The 23451-nt window shown below is 38.9% G+C and overlaps 1 protein-coding gene across 2 annotated transcripts in view; it reads right to left on the reverse strand.

Moving 5' to 3' along the window:
- Nucleotides 1–17921, reverse strand: part of LOC105927708 (A disintegrin and metalloproteinase with thrombospondin motifs 16) — a 55122-nt gene extending 37201 nt beyond the window's left edge. The window contains exons 1-3 of one of the 2 annotated variants that reach the window (XM_036130668.1): nucleotides 17819–17921; nucleotides 3819–4244; nucleotides 416–618 (exon numbers count right to left, since the gene is read on the reverse strand). In XM_036130668.1, the coding sequence (XP_035986561.1) occupies nucleotides 416–618; nucleotides 3819–4244; nucleotides 17819–17831 (642 nt within the window). In that variant the 5' untranslated portion in view covers nucleotides 17832–17921. Of the gene's footprint in view, nucleotides 1–415; nucleotides 619–3814; nucleotides 4245–17818 lie in introns of those variants that run through there. The other variant, XM_036130671.1, reaches the window with a different exon arrangement.
- Nucleotides 17922–23451: the final 5530 nt, after the last annotated feature.

Raw genomic sequence — 23451 nt, forward strand, 5'->3', positions numbered from 1 at the left:
TCCATTGTGTAGGACAATTACAAATCTCTCACTCAATCAGATGTGAACTGGTTGTGTGGTTCCCCGTAACACCAATTTCTCCATATCGATGTACGAAGAGTTTAGTAGCCTAAACCCTCATTATTTGGACTACATTTACTTTGCGGTATCTGGTATAGGTCTAGTCAATAAATAAAATATGTACATAGTCTTTAAGAACAGCCTCATCTTGCCTTAATAACTGCTTTTGATACATGCTTTCTCCAACATTGCTCCATATGTCGCCATCATTATGCACATTCTTGTTCTCCAAGCTGTGCTGGGTCGATGGCTCCTAGCGCCATTGCAAACACCCTGTGGCTGACAGCTTTGCAGGTGCCCGGGACAACCCTGTCCCCCCCCCAATCACAATGGTTCATGTTGTACCTGCTCTCACCATGTTAAGCACAGTAAGTACATATGTAGTGATGTTCTCATGGCCATGGTTGTCCATCATCTCTTTGTCAACTACCACCAGCGTCTCCACATTGAGCTTCTGAGTGGGTTGATCCTTCATCAGCACTGCCCGTTTGTTCCTGGGGACAAACTTATACTCATCTGGAAGGATAAAAACATCCTCCGCTGGAGGTTTAGGCATATCTGTGAAAATAATTTCAAGACAAAGAAGGAGAGTTATTACAAGGTGAGTTATTGAAATAACAATCTTTTTTCTTTCTTTCCTGTTCAGGTATGTAGAATAATTTAAAGTACTGTGACTTAGAGCCCTTATTGGAATGGCTACAAGCATTTTAGCAAAATTACTCTACAGCTACATAGGGTGATAAACAAGATGTTTACTTTTGTGACCTATCATAAATATCATTAAGTTTTGCCAACTGAGCAGAAATTCAGGCCCTAAAGACGGCTCACCCGCTACTACCATCTAATGTAGAACAGATTACTAGATCAATGTGTGCTTCTGTGCTTTTTTGTTTCTCTTGTTGTGTCTCTGCTCTGTTTTCTGTAACCCCAGTCGGTCGAGGCAGATGACCGTTCATACTGAGCCCGGTTCTGCCGGAGGTTTTCCTTCCCCTTAATGGGGAGTTTTTCTTCCCACTGTCGCTTCATGCTTGCTCAGTATGAGGGATTGCAGCAAAGCCATGTACAATGCAGACGACTCTCCATGTAGCTCTACGCTTCCCCAGGAGTGAATGCTGCTTGTTGGGATTTTGATGCAATCAACTGGTTTCCTTATATAGGACATTTTTGACCAATCTGTATAATCTGACCCAATCTGTATAATATGATTGAACTTGACTTTGTAAAATGCCTTGAGATGACATGTTTCATGATTTGGCGCTATATAAATAAAATTGAATTGAATTGAATTAAAGGAATATGCACAATAAAGAACCTCAGCCCTAATTTGTACGTGAACATGTAGCACTTTGACTTTCAAAACCTCCACTAACTACCAAGAGCAGTTGTCTTTTAATTGACCTCTAAAACTTGTAAATCAAAGCACTTTTTAAAACATGTATTTGCGTATAAACATAGAATTAAACTTCCCAACAAAAATGCACAGCTTAAATCCCTTGCAGCTTTGACGTCACTGGACTGAAAGGTAATTTGTTGGCTTCAGGTTATCAAAACCTTCATCTTTCACTGCCTGACTAAGATAATGTCTGCAAAGTTAGCTTACATAGAAAGAAAACAAGTGAGCAACCAAAGTGGGCTTTAGACTACAACACGCCACAGGTGTTTCCTGACTTCATCCTGTAGAGATGCATGTTTTCCCAAGGGTCAGGCAGCTGGGGTTCTGTAGGGTAAGAGTGGTACCAAAGTGATACGTGTCTGTAGCCTCTAAATGGTGACACAAGCAGTATTACATTACCTTGTGATGATGTCATGAGAAACCTTTGAACCTTTCACCGATTAAGCAAAGTTGATGAGTTAATTTTAGAAAGCATTTTTTTTTTTTTTTACGTGCAGCTGTTGGTTTTGCATGCATGTTGTCGTGCATTCAAATATGCATGATATGCCTGTCTACTCGTAGATGTGTTCTTGTACATCTCTGTCGGCCCTGCAATGAGAGCTGTCTAGGGCTCTTGTCTGTTGAGTAGTAGGATCTGCCAGCTCATGTCTGCTCGTGTTGTTCAGACTTCCTAATAGAGATGACTATTAAGTTACTAAACCCTAAGCCATTCACACCTCCAATAAACTGCATGTCCAGCTAAAATTATAGTCTGTATGATGTCCATCACTGAAAGAGGAAAGCACACCACTGCCAGCTCACAACCTGATATTTTAAAGTGTTTACTGACCTAATACCTTTCCTCCCTAAGTGCTATCATTATGATACTTCATATTTTATTTATATTTTATTTATTTTTTATAATTTTCAAATTTCTGCGACAGACTGGCGACCTGTCCAGGGTGTACCCCGCCTCTCGCCCAGTGAACGCTGGAGATAGGCACCAGCAACCCCCGCAACCCCATGAGGGATAAAGCGGTTCGGAAAATGGATGGATGGAATTTTCAAATTTAAACAACCAGAATGATGCTTTTTGGTCACTTAACAGATTCAACAGATCGACTTTAAAATTGCTGGCAGCATGGCTTATTGTCATAAGATCTTCTATCGTGGCGGCCATTAATTGTTAATATTAAATAATAATAATAATCATCTTTATTGTCATTGCAACATACATTCCAATGAAATTTGTTCTCTGCATTTAACCCATCCCCTTGAGGAACAGTGGGCTGCCACTGTGCGGTGCCTGTGGAGCTATCTGGGATTAAAATAAATATAAAAATAAACATAAAAAACACTGAACAAAACTAAGACTCCCACAAAAATTTCAGAACTGCAGAAAATCAGACAAGAGACTCTTCAAGTAATGTGTTTATGTGTGTGTGTGTGTGTGTGTGTGTGTGTGTGTGTGTGTGTGGAGGGGGGGCGGTAATCCACATTTTGCCGTCTCTTTACAGCCCTGTTGTGTTCAGCAGTTCCAGCAATCTACAATCAAACTCGTTAAAATACCCTAATCTGCATGAGAGAGATTAAATAATTAAATAATTTTTAAGTGTTCAGCTAACCTAATGCTCCCAGTGATTTCTTTCTTTTAAAAAGGTGTTAGCGAAGGTTAAACAGCAACACGTTAACTTATATTTAATGTAGTTTCACATTCTTGACATAGATACTTTTATCCTGAATGATTGTGTCACTTCCATTAGCGTAACACAGGGAAGTAAAGTGAATTTGTGAATAGATTTAGAGTTTGAGTGTGTTTAATACCTTCCTAACCAACCCCAAGCCTATAAGGCTGGCTAGTAACTGACTTTTGTTTTCATATTACTGGTGTTTTCCTTTAGTGGAAAAGAACTACAGGTTATGTCATATTGACTTAACATCAGGCGTATTTGAGTTTATGTCAAATTAATAACGTATTAACCGTAAATATAGAAACTTATAACACGACATATTTCTAAGCGGGAGTATTGTAATTTCAATGTCCTCATCCACAGGACAAGGAAAGGTTTTTTTAAAAGGCTATATATTTCCGAGCAACATATGTTTCTAATCAAATTTTGCTGGTTAAAGCAAAACAAAATCCAACTTTTAATCTTTTGAGTGGGGAACAGTGACAGATTGTAACCTCATAATAAATTTACCTACATCGCCAGTGAAAAAAAACAAACCAAAACATTAAAGCAGTGTTTTAACAGTGCTGCCTTCCAGTTCCTCTGCTTCACATGAGGACAGAAAGGAACTGCAGAAATGTTTTGTACGTCTAAACAAAATGAGGAAAATGGATGTTGCTGGTTTGGAAAATAAATGAGAAATTGCCCTTACATACATTTCTTCCTTCTCCCACAGAAGTGCTGCCTCTGCTTCTCCCCGTGTCTGTAATCACTGCGACGACGGCGGCTCTCTTGATGCTTCAGTCGGTCTCCATGGCTCGTGCCATTGCTTTTGTCATGCGGATAAACATGGATGTAACTTGTTTGCATTTGCGGGGGTCTATATGGATCTCCTTCATAGGCCTCGTAGGTGGGCTCTGCTGAGGAGGGTAAGCTTCCGTTGGATTTGTGGTGAGATGCATCAGCGGATCTCTTCTGAAGTCGGCTAGGCCGGCGATAGCTCCGCTTGGACCTGGTGTTCTCGTCGCTTCTGTAGAGGATGTGAGGCTGGTGACTGCCAGGAGCGGTGAAGTTCTCCCTCTCTGCGAGGCTACGTGACACTGGTCTCAGGAAGTAGTCTGCATCCATTGTTCGAATCAAACCTGACTAGAGACAAATCAAAAAGCTTCCATTACTCCACGGTAGATGGTAGCATTTTCTGTTCAACTGACTGTAGCCTAAAGAGCTGAACTCGCTGAACACTAACGACATGTTACCCTGCTTCAGCTATTTGTTGAGCTCCCCAACTCAACTTGTCTTGGTCAGCAGTTAGACAAGATGTGACCTTTGGTCGCGCCAAACCTCAACCCATTAAACTTCTGTGCAGCCCAATTATTAGCCTGGTCTCTTCACCCCTAACATCTGTTTTGTTCTTGCTTGAGGTCAGTAAGGCCTCGAGCAAGAACACCAACTTGTGCGGGGTTAGAAAAGTTCACTCATTCACAACTTGCATTGTAATTTACAACTTACCTTGGCCATGTTCGCAGTCTTGACTTAAAGGTTTTGAATTAAACTTAAGAACAGAGACGGCCTACAAAAACAAAAGCCCATGTCTCGGGGGCTCTGTCACCTTAGAGCAGTAAGGTTGGGCTACAGTTTACACAGACCAATAACACCACAGCCTACTTGAGTATGGACCAGGTTTATCCGTCTATGACCCCAGCGTACCCATCTTCTGACGGCTGCTTTCAGCGGGATCATGCGCCATGTCACAAAGCTTTGTGACAGTCATCTCAAACCGGTTTATTGAACATGACAATGGTTTCACCGTACTTCAATGACCTCCACACTCGCCAGGTCTCAAACAGCAAACCCTTGTGATGTGGTGGGGTGAGGGATTTACAACATGAATGTGCGGCACAGAGACTGGAAGCAACTTTGTGACCATTAACTCAAAAGGCAACAAAAGTCCTGACACCGCATGTCATGAATGATTACAATTCACAATTTTGCTTACTGAGCTTCACCTCAAATCTCAACCTATTGGCAAATCTGGTGTATGCTGTCTTTTTTATTTTTTAAATCCTATAACTGCAGATTCAGTGACTTGGATGTGCTTTTCTTCCGTCTGTCGTTTCTGTCTCTTTCAGTCTCTCTAAACATGAACCACATCTGTGCTGACAGTCAGCTGGCACAGAAGCCTTAAGACTTTCACCGGATTTGGCAAATTCTGCTTTTTTTTTCTTCTTTGAAACACATTTAATCGACTGCAGTCCTTTTTTTTTTTCATTTCTCTGTGTGGACTGTGTGGTCTTTTGTCGCTGCAGCCAGAAAATGGGCTGAAACAGGAAGTAAGGCTGTCTGGCAAAGAGTGTTTGCAGCATGTAGAGCATGTGTGTGTGTGACAGTCTGAAACACAGAATAACATTTATATTTTAATGTAAGATAGAAGTGTGGAGTAAAGTGCAAGACAAACATTGGTACAAACAATTAGCTGAATGTTTGCTAGTTGGAATGGGAGTAAGTACATCCTTTTTTTCCCCAAACAGGCTTATAGGTAGGTGTTTTTGTTTACAGGTGTTGCTTTTTCAGCTAATAATCATTTCCTACCATACAGTGACTTTTTGTTTCCTGACAAATACAACCACTGTGGCAAAAGAACAAAGGCGGTGGGAGACATTTACAGCTGGAGACAAACTTGAACTCAGTACTTAAAGGATGTTTACGATATTTCAGATTCTTTATACAACATGGGGGGAAAAAAAGATGTGGGGGTGGAAGCTTTTTTTCCAACCTTCACAAAGTCAGTGCTTAGACCTCTTTAAAAGCAGCGATTGTAGTGTTCTTTTCCTGATATGAAAATGTGTAAAAGTGGCTTTAAAAATTAGCTCTTCCCTCTGGCATCTATTTTCATTGTCTTGCCGTAAACCTAAAAGATAGCACAAGTTTCTGAATGCTTTGTCTTATTCGGTTTGCAGAAAAAGACTGCAACATTTACACCCGTTCAAAACAAACGTTTCAAAATTCTCTGACCTGCTCATACATTGACTGGATTTAAACAGGCATGGAACTTGGTGAGGGGTTTACTGCATGGAATCTTTATCTTGAGCATCTGTGAGCAAATTTTTATAGTTCATAAATTGTAATAAATGTATATATTTAATCCGCTTGGACTTCATTCATCCATTCGATTCCAAAACCTGAAGCAACAAAAAAAAAAAAGGAGTCAAAAAAGCAAAGAAACAAAACATAAGCGTGGTTAAATATGTTTACAAGAAGCCAAGCGTGATTGACTATAATGAGTCAACATGAACTACAGAAAACAAATTGCTTTCATCTTTTTGGCGAATACAAACAGAGAGAGTGAAAAATCAATTAATTAAATACATTAATAAGAAAGTGGGAGTAGGATTACTACCACATTTCAGCTGTTGTCGTCCTGCCAACGGTCAAGACAGACACTAAAGCCTGGTTTGTTACTTAAAATCACATGTGACAACTGCTTGATTCCACCTGGCATCCGCCTTGCCGCTGTGTTAACCACACACAATTGTCAACATTTGGTTTCGAGTCATGGTGAGGGAGTTGACCTGAACTCTGCTGCTGTCAGCGTTCAAACCTTCCAGTAGTTAGCATTTTTTTCGGCAGGAGGGGGTAAGGCGCCCGGTGTCTTTGAAGGCAGAGAAAAACTGAGAAGGTTTTATCTTAATTTCCTTCTACAATTGACCTTCTTTCTGTTTGTTTAAATCATTCTAATGAAGGACAATTAGATGAGGCAGACAAGAGGAAATCCATTATAGCATAAGGCAGCCCGGCGTCCAACACCTGTTGCTTGTTAAATCAAATGTTCCATTGTGAGTTGTCATAGAAATTGTCAAGTACTGAATAAACAGTAACCTGAATAGTTTGGATGAAGTTCGAGGAGGAAAATTAAGGGCATCAGCACGGCTGTATACTAATAACAATAGGTCTAAGGCTGCATTGAAAAGCCACCAAAGGCTCAAAGGCTTGTCAACAAATCATAAGAGAAAATGACTTTTACGTCCAGCCTGCACAATCACAATTAAGTGTCAGCAGCACACAACCTGGGATTGTCTCTGATTTATTGAGACACACAGCTACAGTATTCACAAATGTTGCACATCATACACTTAGCCCAGCTGGTTGTAGATAGGAAAAAAGGTCAGGGTAGCAGTATCCCAAAAAAGTTATATTAGGCAGCTGACTGTACCCTAAAAGCATACAGTCTCATCACCTTGAAAGTTGGCAAGTATTGTAATAAAAGAGACCCTACTGCATTAGAAACCAAGATTTAGAGCTGACATGCTCTGTCAGTGTGGAAACAGTCAACCACATTTATACACTAAAACGTGTACCTCAAAAAGGTTTAAAAGGATAGTTTGGATTTTTTTTAGGTGGTTCTTTGAAATTATTATTGGTTAAAGATCCCTTCCCCATGGAAGAAGGTCGTTGCATCACAATGAGCTTATTGAAATGATGTTACCCATGTGGTGGATGGCTAACATGTTAGTCAGACATACGACTCCTGTTTTAGCTAAGTTTGCTGAGTTTTGTTTGCCTGAATAATTTTCATGCTTTTGCGTGAAGTTACATTGACTGAGCCTGCTGGCACATTGATACAACCAGCTGGTTCTGACATGAAAGGAGTAAACTTCTATTTTGTGAAGTAAACTTCTAGCAGCATCAAAGTTGGTACACACCTTTGCTTTGCAGAGTTTTTAAAGCTGTTTGAAAATGATCCCAGCGGAATCACAATCGACCGAGTCGCCAAATCAGCTGATGAGGTGGATCGATGCGGCGCACGTCTGCTGAGCAAGTTAGCTTCAACCATTTCCACTTTTTCATTTTGCTTTTCCAACAAGCTGAACTAACCCTTTAACCCATTTGCTGAAAATGTTAAAAAGTTACAGCAAACTTGTAGATGGCACTCTGGACAGATTAGATAAATATTAAACTTTCTGGCTACATCCAAAATGTGAGGACCATCCCCAGTATGAGTGGTGGGAAAATCATACTGTTGAGATATTTATTTTCAACAGCAATCTGGATATGGAGTTAACAGAAAATGAAAGGGGCTAATATCCTAGAATAAACTGGGGCAAAGGCATATGTTCCAGCAAGAAATTGTCCCCACACAGCCACAGCAACAATGAAACGGTTTAGATGAAAGCAAATTCAATCTAATTGAGAGTCTGTGGTGTTCCTTTGTTGAAAACTTGTTGAGTAATTTTTTACTGGCGTTCACAGACATTATCTGTGCAGTCTGACTCAGCGTAAGCTTTTTGAATCAACAAAAATGTTTAATTTTATGACAGTAGGTTTTCTTTCTGCAAGGTGCAGATATTTTTCTCAGCCTACTGGGTGGTTCTCGAGAAAAAGAAGTAATTTAATGATGCTCTTAGCATAGATCCAAAGAGCTGTAAATCATACCTGATCCAACAGTAAACTTAGTCTTTATGTGGTGAAATTTAAATAAAATGCTACTTAAAAGTGTAAATTGTTTTCAAAGCTTTAATTATTATCAAGTTTAATTAGTCAAAAAATGATAATTACAATCAAAACACCTAACTCCCACCACCCACTGATGCCAATATTTTGACATGTGTTTTTGTTCTCTGAGGACTTTGTGGCTAAATTCATACCAATTACACCCAGGGTGGCACAGCCAAGGAGGTTCCACAAGCACACTGGAGGAAAAAAGTCATCACCTGTGCCCACAACAAGCTTTCCTTTGCTTATTTGGATGCCTAGTCGATGGGAAATAGGTTTAGGAGTGAATCACCATACCATTATAAAGCACTATTTCATTTTGTGTAATACATCTTGATGACACTTAAAGCTTTTAAATGTGCTTTTTTTGCAATCAGATTATTTTTAGCAGTTCTTCAAATGTCTACATGTGTGCATGCACATTGACGTGGTCCTTCTTTTCAAACTGTTTAAAGGAGATTTTGCATCAATTTTCTCTAAAATCTTATGATGTCACAGTTGAATATATAAAAACGCCGCCTTTATGATATTTGCATACATGCATTAACTGTTTAGTCAAAATGCTGACATTTATACTTTGATAATTATGTAGACTATACATCGTATGCTTCTGTTTAAAAGCAGAACCCAGCCTACTCACTCCATTAGAAGTCACAAGTTACAAAGTTAGTGTGACATGTACTATGTTTTATGTACAGAACACTGACAAAAACATCCAATGTGCAAAAACCAAACACAAATTAAATAAACAGATTTATTTAGCTTGAAAAAGCATGCCATAATACTTACATAGCATGCTTCTGAGCTTCATTATTCTTAAATTTTTTTAATGTCTGTGTATACAGGCTGCTATGTCAGGAGACTGGGTCACACCGGTTCTAGTTCTATGTAGCCAGAGTCATCAGATTACACACTATCTTCCACTAGGTGCAAATAGCTGTCATAAAATGCTGAAACACTACTTGGGAGGGCGCAAACAGCTGGGCTCTCCGGAGTCAAGACTCACACAGACAAGTAGCAACAGGATTGGGGGTGGGCGGGTATGAAAACTATAACGGAAAGGATGGGGGTGGGGGGCATTCAATGCATTACACGGTGCACCTGAATGTGCAATATGTGTCTTTCTTTACCGTTGCAAAATAATTGGGGATTTCCACCAGGACATAACTCTGATCAACCCAAAATCTACTTTGCATGACTGGGGAAACAATGATTGATATTCACGCATGATAAAACTGGTAACACTTTTTCCAGATTTCTTTATGAACGGTATGCAAAACATTGATGATAGAAACATGTCAAGACCACACCATTCGCTTTTCAAAGCTCTGTCAGATCAGTAGAGCATCCCTCATATAATCCTGGAAATCCCAGAGGTGGGACAAGCGTGCAGGATGAAATTATCACCACTACTACTTGCCTCAAGGCAAAATATACACCAGTACTTTTGCAGAAGAAAGAAAAAAAAAGAGATTTGAGTGATATTAACTTTGAGGAAGGCATACAGAAAAATCTTAAGGCAGAATATGTTGGGAATTTGAGCAAAATCCATTTATGCTAGATGTTTTCCAGATACTACCATCTCCACAAACTAAACCTTGTGTGATACAGTAGTTGTACCTTAAGGACTGGATCTTATGAGGGTCATTATCCCAAACGACTTCCAATGCTAGACTCACATTAGCGTCATAGCATTTCTTTGGCTCATTCAATGTCAAATTTAGTCATTACATAGTCTGACACTAGAATGTTTTAGAAACCAGTTTTGTAGCAGTTTTAATACAGCAACTAGGTATGATGTTAAGTTAAATGTTAACATTATCATGTCTGAATAAAAGTAAAATTTAATTTAGAGTATTATATTTAAACCTGCTCTGTATTGCTCAAGATTCAGGTACAGCTAATTAAAATCAGCAAAAAGTCAAACTAAACATTTACTAAAGTAACTAGTTAACACTTTTTTCAGCAAAACTAAGATCATAAACATATCTATTTTTTGTTTCGTTGACATTTTCTTGCAATGTCATATTCAGTGATGTATCTGGAGAAGAGAACTCAGACATATCTAGAATAAACTCAGTCTCAAAGCTGAAATTAAAGGTGTTTTGAAGCTAACATCCCACTAAATTCTTAATGATTTTTACAATCAAACCTGGAATTGTTTCCTGTATATATGTTCAACTCAAACACCTCTAAATGGAGTCAGGTGTAACCAGTTGCCTTGAAAACACACTTAATCAGTAAACAGAGTCTGTCTGAGCCATTTTGTGATTCCCTCAACTAACTTTATTTAACCACTTGAGTCACTCACAGGCATTAGAGCATTGAGCTTTCTGCCCAAAACGGTCAGGTGATTATAACATATTTAAAGCAAAATCATATAAGACAGTAGCATCATAGCAAAGATGACTGCACACTATACATTTTATACTTGTCATCCAGTTACAACGTGGTGGATCATATGAATAAACTTCACACTAAGTGAACACAAAATAAGATTAATGTTACCAGAGTGAAACAATGCAAAGCACTGTTTCAGTTATATAGTCTACAAAGAACTTTGCTAACTCTGTAACACCCTCCCCCCAATAAAAAACAGACTAAAGCACTCCATGCAGCAACATAAAGTCGACACAGAAGAGGAACAGTTACATGACATTTTCTTTCACACCTGTGATCGTCTACAGTATGAAAGTATTTGGCAGGTGGATTTTGAGCTTAGTGGGACTGGCAGGTTACTTTTGTTCCACCAATGCCTCATTTGTGAGAAAGAAACTTTAGTCGTTGATCTCTCTACAGTCATCAAAGCAGGGATAACCACTATACAGGCTGCCAGAATGGGAATGTTGAAAAGGCATCTCATACTTTACCACCATCACTCGCACTAAGAAGTACAAAAAAGAAAAGAAAAAAAAAACATTTGTGGGGATTATATTGCTGTAAAGACCCTTATAACCTCCATCTCTTAATCTTACAGAGATTTGTTTTTAGCTTTCTTATTGGATTTACCAACCAGGCCCATAAGCCCTCATCTGGGCTTCATAAGTAGCTTGGAAACAAAAAAATATTTTGTAGCATGTAAGACCCATCAATGGTTAAAAACAGGCCAATCAAAGCTGTGGCATGGTCAATTGGGGGTCACAAGCTGAATTATGTTGCCAATATTTATTTGTTGTCACACTTAATCTATATGTGTACACCTTAATGTACTAGAATTGAATAAAACGATTATGTATTTCAGTAGTTAAATTTATCAAGTGGATGTGATTAGGCTGTGTTGATGCTAAGGTCACAAGGAAGCCTCAGTTGCTTTGACAGTTACCTTTGAGTTGTCAGACTTTATGGGACTAGTGTCAGTCATCATCCTTTTAAAACAACATATTTTGGATGGGGCTTCGGTTAGGTAAGTGTGAAAGCCATCATGCGTGATCATCGATTAAACCAGGTATTTGTACCTTTGGCAGTCTGGACACATCCCAAGTCCTCTTGGAAAATAAAATGAGCATCTAGTTTTATCAGCAAAGGGAAACATTTAGTGCCCCAAAATTTCCTGGTTGAAATCTGCTCTGACTTTGGGATTGAGAAAACACAGTGGACCAGCAGATGAAATATAAAACTTTACACTGGACCTCAAGCATATTAGCCTCTGTACCATCTCACGCTTCCTTCAGACTATGTGATCTCAATTTTCCAATGAAATAAAACATTTACTTTCATCTGAATCCACCCTGGGTGTCAGTAGGGGGTTGGCACAAGCATGAGGAGGAAAGAAAGTAATAACTTGCTCAAAAAAAGCTTTGTATTGCTTGATTGGATGTCTGGGTAATAGTTAAGTGTGTGGCCCTTACTGTTTTGCAGAGCATCAGCAGTATGAGAAAATGTGCCTGTAACGGCTGATAAAGCGTAGCTCGGTCTCTGATTCACAGCTTCCAATTTTGAGATGTTTTTTTTTGTTCAGTTCTTTTTCACCTTAGCAGGGATAAAGACAGTTTTGATGTTGCATCCGAAGCAGGAGTAGCTTAACACAAGTAGTGCAACAATTACAGTCCATGTCCTGGATACATCTATCTGAGGTAACTATTGGAGTGCTGGCACAGTCCATGCAATGTCCTTAAAGGACTTTGCTTAACAAGACCTCTCAAGATTGCATTGATCCCTTTTATCTGTGCACCTTTATATGCATAACTTTTTCCTTCCACTAATCTTTCTGTTAATATGCTTCAACACAGCATCCCGTTTCCTTAGCAATAACAACTTGAGACTTTGTAAACAAAATTATCAGACATAAATATGTGTAATAAATCTACATGTGTGTCCTTTTCAATTAGAATTACTAGGATCAAATAGGTTTTGCAATTATATTATACTTAATTGAGACCTATCAGCCAAACACACACACACACACACACACACACACACACACACACACACCCTTACCCAATGACTGTTTTATGTACTACTGTCAAATCAGCAGTCTCCCCCATGAGGTCGTAACATGGCCATATCATATAACATAATGAACTGAAAATAAATTTGCTTTTTAACTGTATATGCTAATTTATTAAAAACATACCCAAGCAATAAAACATGCTAGGATAATTAGTCTAACCTCAAACTAGTTAAATCATTTCTGTATTAAACAAAACAGTATTGATGTTATTATACTTCGTGTCTTCAGCATGACTTTGAGAAATTGCACCACAGCAAGTTTATAATACTGACTGGAGGCAGCATGAATACAAATTTAATTGTAATTTAATGGAGATAAGTAATTGTATTATTTATCTTACAATCAGCTGGGATGAGTGAGATGATGTTGTGAAAAATCTGTGTTTGTAAAACCAAAACACGAGGTCCAGAGAATGGTATGTGACATGTGGGCATTTTGGGGGCCTAGTAACTATCTTTATCTTTTCCCTGAAGCCTTTGATTGCAGATAAATAATTGTATTTCCTTACTTATACCAGAAAAAAAAACTCTATTTCCCTTTGGATACGATGACCCCGTTTGTCCTGGCCAACATCAACCGTGAGAACCACATTTACAGGCACTCCAGTCCTTTATGACTAAATCTTTTATTTGGAACTCCTCTGAGCACATCTACGCTTACAGATGAACAGCCGTCCCCTGAGATGTGCCATTTAAAACTTTCAGGGGGCAATTCTCAGACACATCAGTGGTTTCTACAAATCTAAACATTACCAGTGTGAGTCAAGCTTTTAAAACAATCGAAAACATAGAAAAGGGAAACGCTGAGATGGAATGAAGTCATTATTTCAAGACATGTTCCTTACATAAACTGAGGAAATATCATGCGTATGATTTTAAGACTAAGAGGATTAGACATGTATTCGTAAAAGCTTTGTTCTTTTGTTGAGAAGGGCTAAGAGGACTCAAATAATACCTGGGGTCTTACTGCAGGGTGGCCATACTGGCGTTTTTATTATTATTATTATTATTATTATTATTATTATTACACCTATAAGAAAAAGACCACCAATGCCATTGTTGACACTAGGCCCAGTTTCTGCAAAACAACAAACTATCAAACTAAAACTAGATTTTTTTTTACAACGGGGCAGTCCCAACGTGAAATTAGTTTTATGAACTGAATTATCTTAATAGACCAACACCAAAAAACAAAACAGCTACAAGGGGTGGCTTAACACCTTTTGATCAGATTAAACACATACCTTATGGTTTTTAAATCTACAATCAGTTAAATGACTTTTTTTTGCAAATAGTGTGCATACACCAATTCTACTTTTAAATGGTGTTTCAGCAAATTTCCACTGATATTACTCCCTGTTTAATGCTATAAATGGACCGCCAAATAAAGTTTAAGGTCTTTCTACTGAGCATCAAGTAAGCCTGGGGATGTCCAGTGCTTGCAATGGCTTGTCTGTTTAGCATTTTTCTACCAAACATCTCTGGGTCGTGTACCACTTTTTTATCCTTTTATTCTTTGCTAAATTTAGAGAAAGTACAATCTAGAAAAAACAATTAAGGAGTAATTCTGTGCAGACTGCAGTAGAAGAACAGTCAAGGAGCCGACATAATCAATGTGAATTCATTTTAATCAAAGCCAAATACAAAGATTTACTGAACAGATTATTCTTTCCTTCCAGTGCTGTGAAATAGAGCCTCAGAGAGACAAACTGAAAGGACAAATTGGTGATGTTAACGTGCTTAATAAATAATACTGTGCAATGACTAAATTGTACTTTTATGTGACTTAACTGTCTTGTAGTTTTAGGTAAGTCTTATAGTAATTTTAGAGTGTTTCTGATGAAAACTAAAAGGAGTCACTACCTTCTTATTTTCTTGATCTTTAAGTTTTAGCATGACAAGCCCTGACATATTGTATTTGCATTATCATATTATCAAGACCAGTCAGGTTTATTTGGCTCCCAAGCTCCAGATTTTCTTTAGCTCAGGGAGTGTGATTAAAGTGCTCCCCGGTGAATGCTGCCAAAACCATAAACTAAAACAAGATTGTCCCAGGGATTTAATTCCAGTTGAACTGATCTCTTGATTGATACAAAAAAACTCCAAAACCTAATCCAATTTGTCTTGCAAAAGTATATTTATCTCTTGAATCTTTTCACATTCCGATGATGTGTTACAACCACAACCATTTTATAGTCAATGAAATAGAATACTAGGGCTGCAGCAATCGATTGTTTTTAGTAATCAATTAATCTATCGATTATTTTTTCCGATTAATCTATTAATCTAAAAAGAGATACTTTTCATAAATGAACAAATCTCAATAAACAAATGTCTTGAACTAAAAAAAGTTATGTTTATTGTACATTTTAAAGGCATTGTAAATGGCATAAACGTAAAAAATTACAAAACTAATGCTGACCACATGGTCATTTAATAACTGAGGTATCTATCTATCTATCTATCTATCTATCTATCTATCTATCTATCTATCTATCTATCTATCTATCTATCTATCTATCTATCTATCTATCTCTCTCTACTTGGCAAAACAGTAGACAACATAACTAGGACAGCAACTATTATTTTGCCAATTGTTTATTCTGTTTACTATGTTTTGATTAACAGATTATTATTCAAACAGCAAAACATGCTTTTTTTTTTTTTACAGAACTTGAACCAGGTAAAGTCTGAACTACCACTTGACGAGTTCTGGATAGAGCTTATTTATAGACAAAGAAGAGTTTTCATCTTAAATGCAAAACGCATCTGTTTCTTGTATAGTCCTAGCTTAATTGCTGAGTGGATTGTTCTTTCAGCAAATTACACGTTTAGAGTCTGTAGACTCCAGTTAACAATTCAGTTTGATTACTAAATTAGTTGACAATTATTTCAATCATCGATTAATGTCGATTAATACAATTAATTGTTTTATCCCTATAGAATGTTTTTTGAAAAGTTCCTTTATTTCAGCAACTCAGTTCACTAAAGGAAATAACTTATACAAGCTAACACAGACTGATAATGTTTTAAAGCATTTTTTTCTGTTAATTGTGTGTTGTTGTTTTTTTACTCCCATCTAATACAAATACAGCATTTAAGATAAGAATATTGCATCAGAGCGTAAAAAAGCAAAGATTCTCATGCAGAAATGGGGGCCTAATGAAAAGTATTTTTAATACCATCTTAAAGTTTTCTTTTTCTTCAAAAGGTACTTTTAAGCTCACAAACAAGACTCTTAGAAATGCATATTCTAATTTATTGAATTTGACTGCATTTTATTGGTATTGCATGCGATAGAACAACACAAAGTAGCACATAATTATGAAGTGGAAGGACAGGTATGCATGGATTCTTAATGATTTTTACAATCAAACCTGGAATTGTTTACTGCACATATGTTCAACTCAAACACCTCTAAATAGAGTCAGGTGTAACCAGTTGCCTTGAAAACACATCTAATCAGTAAACAGAGTCCACCCGTGTGCAATTAAATCAGCCTATGCACACAGATGTTATTTATATGTCTCACAGTTTTGCTAAAGAACATTAGAGGACAAAAAAGCACCATGAAGACCAAAGAGCACGCCAGACAGGCCAGGGATGCATTTGGTGCAGAGGTTTAGGCGGGGTTAGGTTTTAAAACAAAATCTCTAGCTTTGAACATCTCACGGAGCACTGTTCAAGGCATAATCCAAAAATGGAAAGAGTGTTACACAACTGGAAAACTGACAGGTCATGGTTGTCCACCTAGACTGACAGTGCCGGCCAAAGAGAACATTAAACAGAGAAGCCGCCAGAAGGTTCATGGTAACTCTGGTGGAGCTAAAGAGAATTTATGAAAAGGACTGCTATTAGTCATGCCCTTCATAAATCTGACCTTTCTAGAACAGAAGCAAGAATAAATCCTTAATTGAGAAAAAGCCAACGAGGGAAGAAACATATATAGGAGAAGGTGCTCTGCTCAGATGAGACTAAACGTGAACTTTGTTATCTACGTGCAAAACTGTGTGTGGTAGAAAACGAACACTGCACCTTGGGACGTGTTGGTGGCTACATTAGCCGGTCAGAGTAGAAAGTAAGATGGATGCAGTTAAATAAGTGGCAATGGTGAAATAAAACCTGTTAGAAGCAACAAAACACCTGAGGAGGAGCTAAAGGTCCACATTATTGCAGGACAACTACCCTAAATCTACAGCTAGAGCTGCAATTGAATTGTTTATAATATATCAACACGTGTCCGCATGTTAGAATGGCCCGGTCAAAGTCCCGAGCTAAATCTGATAGAGAAACCGTGGTAAGGCTAAAAAAAAAATAGAGTTTAGAGACAATGTGACGTTAGGAAGTGATGCTCCCTATTTATTCAAGCACAGCTAAAGCCAATTTTCAAGGAAAACAATTATCAAAAACATCAAATCTCTATTTCTGCCACACTGATAGGGACGTATGCCAAAATACCAGCAACTGCAATTGCACTGAAAGGTGATTCTATAATATATTTACTAAAACGGCCTGAATACAATAAATACATCTATAGATAGATCTTTCTTTGAAAAATGTATTTCTAAAATTAATTTTCTTCCCCTTAACTATTATACATTATGGGTAGTCATGCAAAATGTAACAAATGAAATCCCAGTTAGATACACTTTGTGATTCTACTGGGGAAAAAAAAGGAAATAAAAGTATGCTTCTTTTTGTATACTTCTGCATATATTCTCCCTTTCTTCTTACCCAGCGTTGGTTGCAACCTGATTCTGTGCGTGTTCAGACTCACCATCCCCAAGCATGTGGACAGTGCCACTGAGGAGTTGACCCTTGACCTTAGTGACCCCTGGTAAAAGCAGTGGTCGTCTTGGTGGAAGACCCTCAGGCTCTTTGTGCCGTTGCTTCCCATGACCTGGACAGTGAAGCCAGGTGCAATAAGGCTTTGGGAAGCCTCCCTCAGCTCCATGTGGAAATCCTGGCCCAAGCCCCTGAGCTGGAAGTGGACGGTTTCACTGCTGCTGCCAGGGTCTGAAGGATGTGCTTCTGGAGTCAGGGATCGACGCCGTCTTCTGCGCTTATGGTGGGCGATTTCATGAGAGATGTACACCCCTTGGTGGTTAACCTCATAGGGGGTTACTATTTCATATTCTGGATAGGAAATAACAAGACAAGGACAAAGGAGGACAGAAAAATTGTATGAGTATGCGATTATGCAAAAACTGATAAAAACTAAAACACTAAGTTAGAATGCAGTCCGAACAGCCATGCAAGGAGACCAGTCACCTTAAAGACGCTGTCTACTTTTTAGACATAGAGGTGTGTGAAATCTTTTAGCACCTTTGGAGTATTACCATATAAACTTGGTCTTTTTTTCTGCGAGAAAGGCAAATCTTGAGTGGACCTTTGTTTATTATGTCAGGATTTGTATAAATCTGGATGTTCCTTTTGAGAAACTGTGTTTCAGAAACACGGAAAATGGACTTGAATTATAAAGCTGTTGTATTTTCGTCACATATCTAGGATCTTGCCGTAACAGATTCAGTTAGGATTTTATAAAAATTTGTATAAACAGTATTTGCCGTTTTTTTGTTCAGTAACAATCATGCAGCACCATAAAATCATTTGCTTATTAATCTTATTAATCCACCCTATCTTGTAAATTGTAACGGATTGTGTGTTGGATATTGGTGAAATTCCTTACATGAGCAGTTGGTCATCCCAACTCCAATCCCATTAAATTCAACTTTAAAATAAGTAATATTTGCATCGCAATGTGTTAGAATGAATTGTGTGGTTTCTGAATTGCTATATGAACCAGGTTTTTCTTGAATATATCTCAAATATAGACCCCATTTCCACTAGAACTGCATCAAAACAAGTATTTAATTATAAACTCTCTCTTTAAAAACACAAACATTGCCATTTTAACTAGACGACTAGGATTTTACCTTTAAGACTGCTCAGACTGCTTGTTGGACAATAATATATTTCAATACAGTTAAGTTCTGGACCCATGTGCTGACCAACCTATGCCGGATAACGGGTTTTAAGTCGAACCAATACCACCTTTTATGCATGAAAGATTAAGAGATAAACATAAAACAAAACACTACTGATAGAAAAACTGGCTATTTTGTAAAGTATGTAAATAATCTAACGCCATAAATTTGGTTCCATTGAATGACCTGAACCAACACCAGATTTTTTTAACAATGCATGCTTCCACAGTCTTGTAACGGTCAGCTCTATCAACGTGATGAGTGCATAACTTCATATATCCTAGTAAACATATGCAACTACATTGTTTTCAGACTCGTTCCGTCTGAATGAATAAGACCTATCTACCTATTTTGAAAAACCTAGGATGCAAGGTTTAAAAAAATATATATTTTTAGATTATTTGGGAAAAATGAAACACACAATTCTTCTACTAAGTCTGTGTTTATTTCCATTCACTGCAACAGACTGGACATTGTTCTCCTAGCTGCATCCCATCTTGGATAAAAAAAAACAACCATTATTTTCCTTTCGTTTTTTACGCTCTCCTTGACCTTACTCGTATATTTCTGCTGACAGGGTCAAGACATAAATGCAAGTAAAGCAGGCTTTTCCAAACCAGACCATTCTGTAGAGAATGAGTTATGTTAGATATAGCGTTTTACTGCGTTTCAGGCCGTATAACTGCCGTTCATACAGGAGCATGGTGGCAGGTCACAGGCCCGGCCTCCTTAAACTTTCATACACACAATGGTCCTTTGGCATGAGAGACTAATGGACAGTTGTACAAAAGTTGATGACCGCTTAGTAACACCTTTAGCAGCAAAAAAAACCCCAACAATACAATAGTAAATTGTTGCAACATGCTGCTACATACATAGCCTAGCAATAGTGCTCCTACCCCTCAAATGTGTCCACAGTTTGTAAAGTTGTAACTAGAATGTTAAATGTACTTCTTAGGGATTTTATTTGACTTCCCAAAACAAATTACAGAATTCTGATTTGGAAGGAAAATAATTTGTGATTTTTAGCATAACTCACCAATGAAAATCTTCTACTCAAAAGTATAGAGAAAAAAAAAACAAAAAAAACATTTGCATTCAGCAGTTATGTACAACAGTTGGAGGCTATAGAGGTCGTTTAGACGACACTTATGAACAAACAGCCTCTTTTAGAGAAAATGAAACATCAGACAGATCATGGGTAAAGTTGCGGTGAAACTTAAAGTATGTTTATGTTATAAAACAATTTCCCAAGCTTTTGGCCTCTTAATGACAGAGAAAAAAACGAAGTTGAAAGAACGCCACAATAAGTCACCAAACATGGGGCAGAAGGTGCTCTGATTAAACGAGACCACATTGAATCTGTTTGACCTCCATCCAAAATGCTACGTGTGACAGGAAACTAACTTTGCACATCATCCTGACACACCCTTCCCACAGGGAGGGAAACACCATGATGTCAGGGCTTTTTTTTCCAGCAAGGACAGTGAGGCTGGTCGGAGTAAATGGGAACATGGATGGAGCTAAATACAGGGCAATCCTGGAAGAAAAGCTATTAGTGGCTGGGTGGAGGGTCACCTTCCAGTAGGACAATGACCCTACAGGCATAATGGTTTAGATCAAAGCATGTTTGTGTTTGAATGGCCCAGTTAAAGTCGAGACCTACTTCCTATTAAGACTTTCTTATAAAAAAAAACCCCAAAAAGATGCATTTCGGTTTATGGTTGTAACATGACAAACAAAATCTGGAAACATTTCGAAGCAGCGAGGGAGTCGCCTGTCATTTTGTCAGGTGGAAAGGCGGTTGAATAACGGCAATCTTGAACGTATCGTGAGTTGGAGCCGGTTTTCGAGGCTGTGTGCGGTGCGAGCCGCTTAAATAATGATTAAATATAGAACATACACACGGTTTGGCTCGGCAGGCTTGTAGACGGTGTGTCATCGCTAGCGGCGCGACTGCCTGGGGCTTGAACTTTGTCGCGCTCTTGCCCACAGAATGAAATACATGCGCGCTCATTAACACACACATAGGAGCACCTTGCTTCGCGTAGCCTGCATCGGTTTCTTACAGATGGTTTACTGCAGTGGAATACAACCTTCCACTCATTAAATAGTAACATTGCGATTAATGTTAGGTTTGGGTGCAAATGCATCCATCAGGTATGAGGCAGGCAAGCATGTAGAGCTTAGCAAAATGAAAAACAAAAAAAAAAGGTCCTCCCTTGGTCAGAGCTTTGTCCTGCACCATCAGCACATAGACACACTAACAGGCATATGCAGCCGCTCACTGTTGTAGTTAACAGTCCCACTCTAAGTCAAAAAGTAAAGAAGAAAGAAAACAGCTGCACTGACCCGTGTCTGACTATACACAAACAAAGAGTCTGCGGGAACAGTGCACAATGACCCCCGCGCTCACAGTTTGTCTGCTGACGCCCGCTGAACCGAGACAAGATCTTGCAGTTGTTAGTTTGTTGATTTAGCGAGTCGTGATGGCCATTAGCGCCGATAAAACAGCGGGCACTCTGACTTTCAAGTCAACACCGGTGTAAACACTGGATTTATGTAGGCTGCTCCTTTTGTGATCCTGTTTCAGGGTCAGGCGCTTCGTGGATGTCTAAACGTCAGCACGCGGACAGTTGAAACACCAGCAACGATTTGATCAGAAAGCGGAGTGGCTGCTGCACATGAAACGTGAAAGCTCAATAAAATGTGTTTCTTCTGACGTGAATAACTAAACAATCTGCAGCACAAAAAAAAAACAAAAAAAACAAAAAAAACATGCAAGGACCATTAAATCAAGGATGGTTGATTGCTGACTCAGCAGTGAAACCCAAAGCCAAGCTAATCAGGACCAGGTCACCACCACTGAGAACTGACTTTTGGTTCAGCATAGAAATCTAAGAGCAATGAGCATGATATAGCTTTGATTAATTTGCCTCTTTTTCATTGACCTCGCTCATATACACACAGAAGTACAATATAACATTCTTTTTTTAACCATGTTCCTTTAAAAAAAAAAAAGAGCTACATAACAGAGATCAGCTGCAGCAGCAGCAGCAGACGCTGGCTGCTTTGTCTCAGGTTGTGTGTCGCCACCCTGTGGTGAAGAGAGGAATGACGCCGCACAGGTGAGCGCTGCCTGAGAGATGCACGCTGCAGAAAGACTTTCGTAGATTCGGGCACTTTACAAAAGCATTACAGCTTTTAGAGATGTTATGGATGAACTCAACCATATATTTAGGAACGTTTAAGACTTCACGTACCTGTGTGTTGGGGTAAATTAAGCGACCGAAGAACGGCCGAGGCACCTTGAAGAAGTCCAGGGCGGTCTGCATCGTTATTGAGAAGCACGCTCTGCAAGGAAAGGAAGGGTAAGCGCGGCTTGCGTCCTGCAAACTCTCCCGGAAACGTATCGGTATGCTTTGAACAGTTACACTATAATGTTATGACTTAATAAGATCCTCAAAACGTGCGCGATCTAAGGAGAAGTATCCAGTACGGGCAGACTTACTTTGCACGATGTGACAAAGCAGACGAGGCACAAGACCAACCACCGCGTCCGGTCTATCTTTTCTGCAGGAAAAGGGCGCAACAAATCCATCTCCATGGCTCACTTTTAGCAAAAAAAATAAAAAATAAAAAATAAAAAGACTCCGATTTCCCTGCAGCTTGAGTTGAGGAGTCAAAAAGCGCCTGCCGCAGTTTTGGGAACAAAGCATCAACCAGTCTCAGATGCAGCCTTCTTCAGATGAACAACTTTGGTCTCCATTCATTTCCCAGCGCAGTGCCCAGATGCACGAAAGTGCATAAATGTAGGTCCTCTCCCCCGTTAAGCCATATTTCCTTCTCCCCTCCAACACAACAATAATCCCCCCCTGCTCCCTCCGCCGCTCTCTGTCTGTCTCTCTCTGGCCGGCCACCCCCGTGGACCACTTTGACTCCAGTGAAATCATGTGATTGTCATAGATAGGCCGTAATTCTTATTGCCAGTAGCAAACTTCTATAAGAGTCTCACTGAGCCCTTTCCTCAGTGGAGTCTGCCGAGGCAGCACTGAATATAACAGTGTCTGTTCAGAGGAGTGAGTGCAGGGGGGTGGTGATAACTACTCCGGCTGGGAGCCAATCACATTGGACACCTGTGTTTGCCTCGATCCCTCTTCTAAGCCATGCATGTCACCCTGCTGATTGGCAAAAAATAAAATGGAATAAAAAAAAAAAGTCCTCATGTTGAGAAAATGTTGGAGTGAAAATCTGAGTCTTTCTTTCCGTATGTAGATGCTCTCTGCCTGGTACGCCCCTATGACAAAATCCATCCCTCAGATGACCAGTGTATAACCAACACTTTACTCATAAAAGCAGCTGAAGTTGTTTTTTTTTATACATAAGAAGCTGTCAAGATTTACTATGAAGTCTGCCTTTATTT

This window comes from Fundulus heteroclitus, chromosome 3, assembly GCF_011125445.2.
Source record: "Fundulus heteroclitus isolate FHET01 chromosome 3, MU-UCD_Fhet_4.1, whole genome shotgun sequence".
Lineage (NCBI taxonomy): Eukaryota > Metazoa > Chordata > Actinopteri > Cyprinodontiformes > Fundulidae > Fundulus > Fundulus heteroclitus.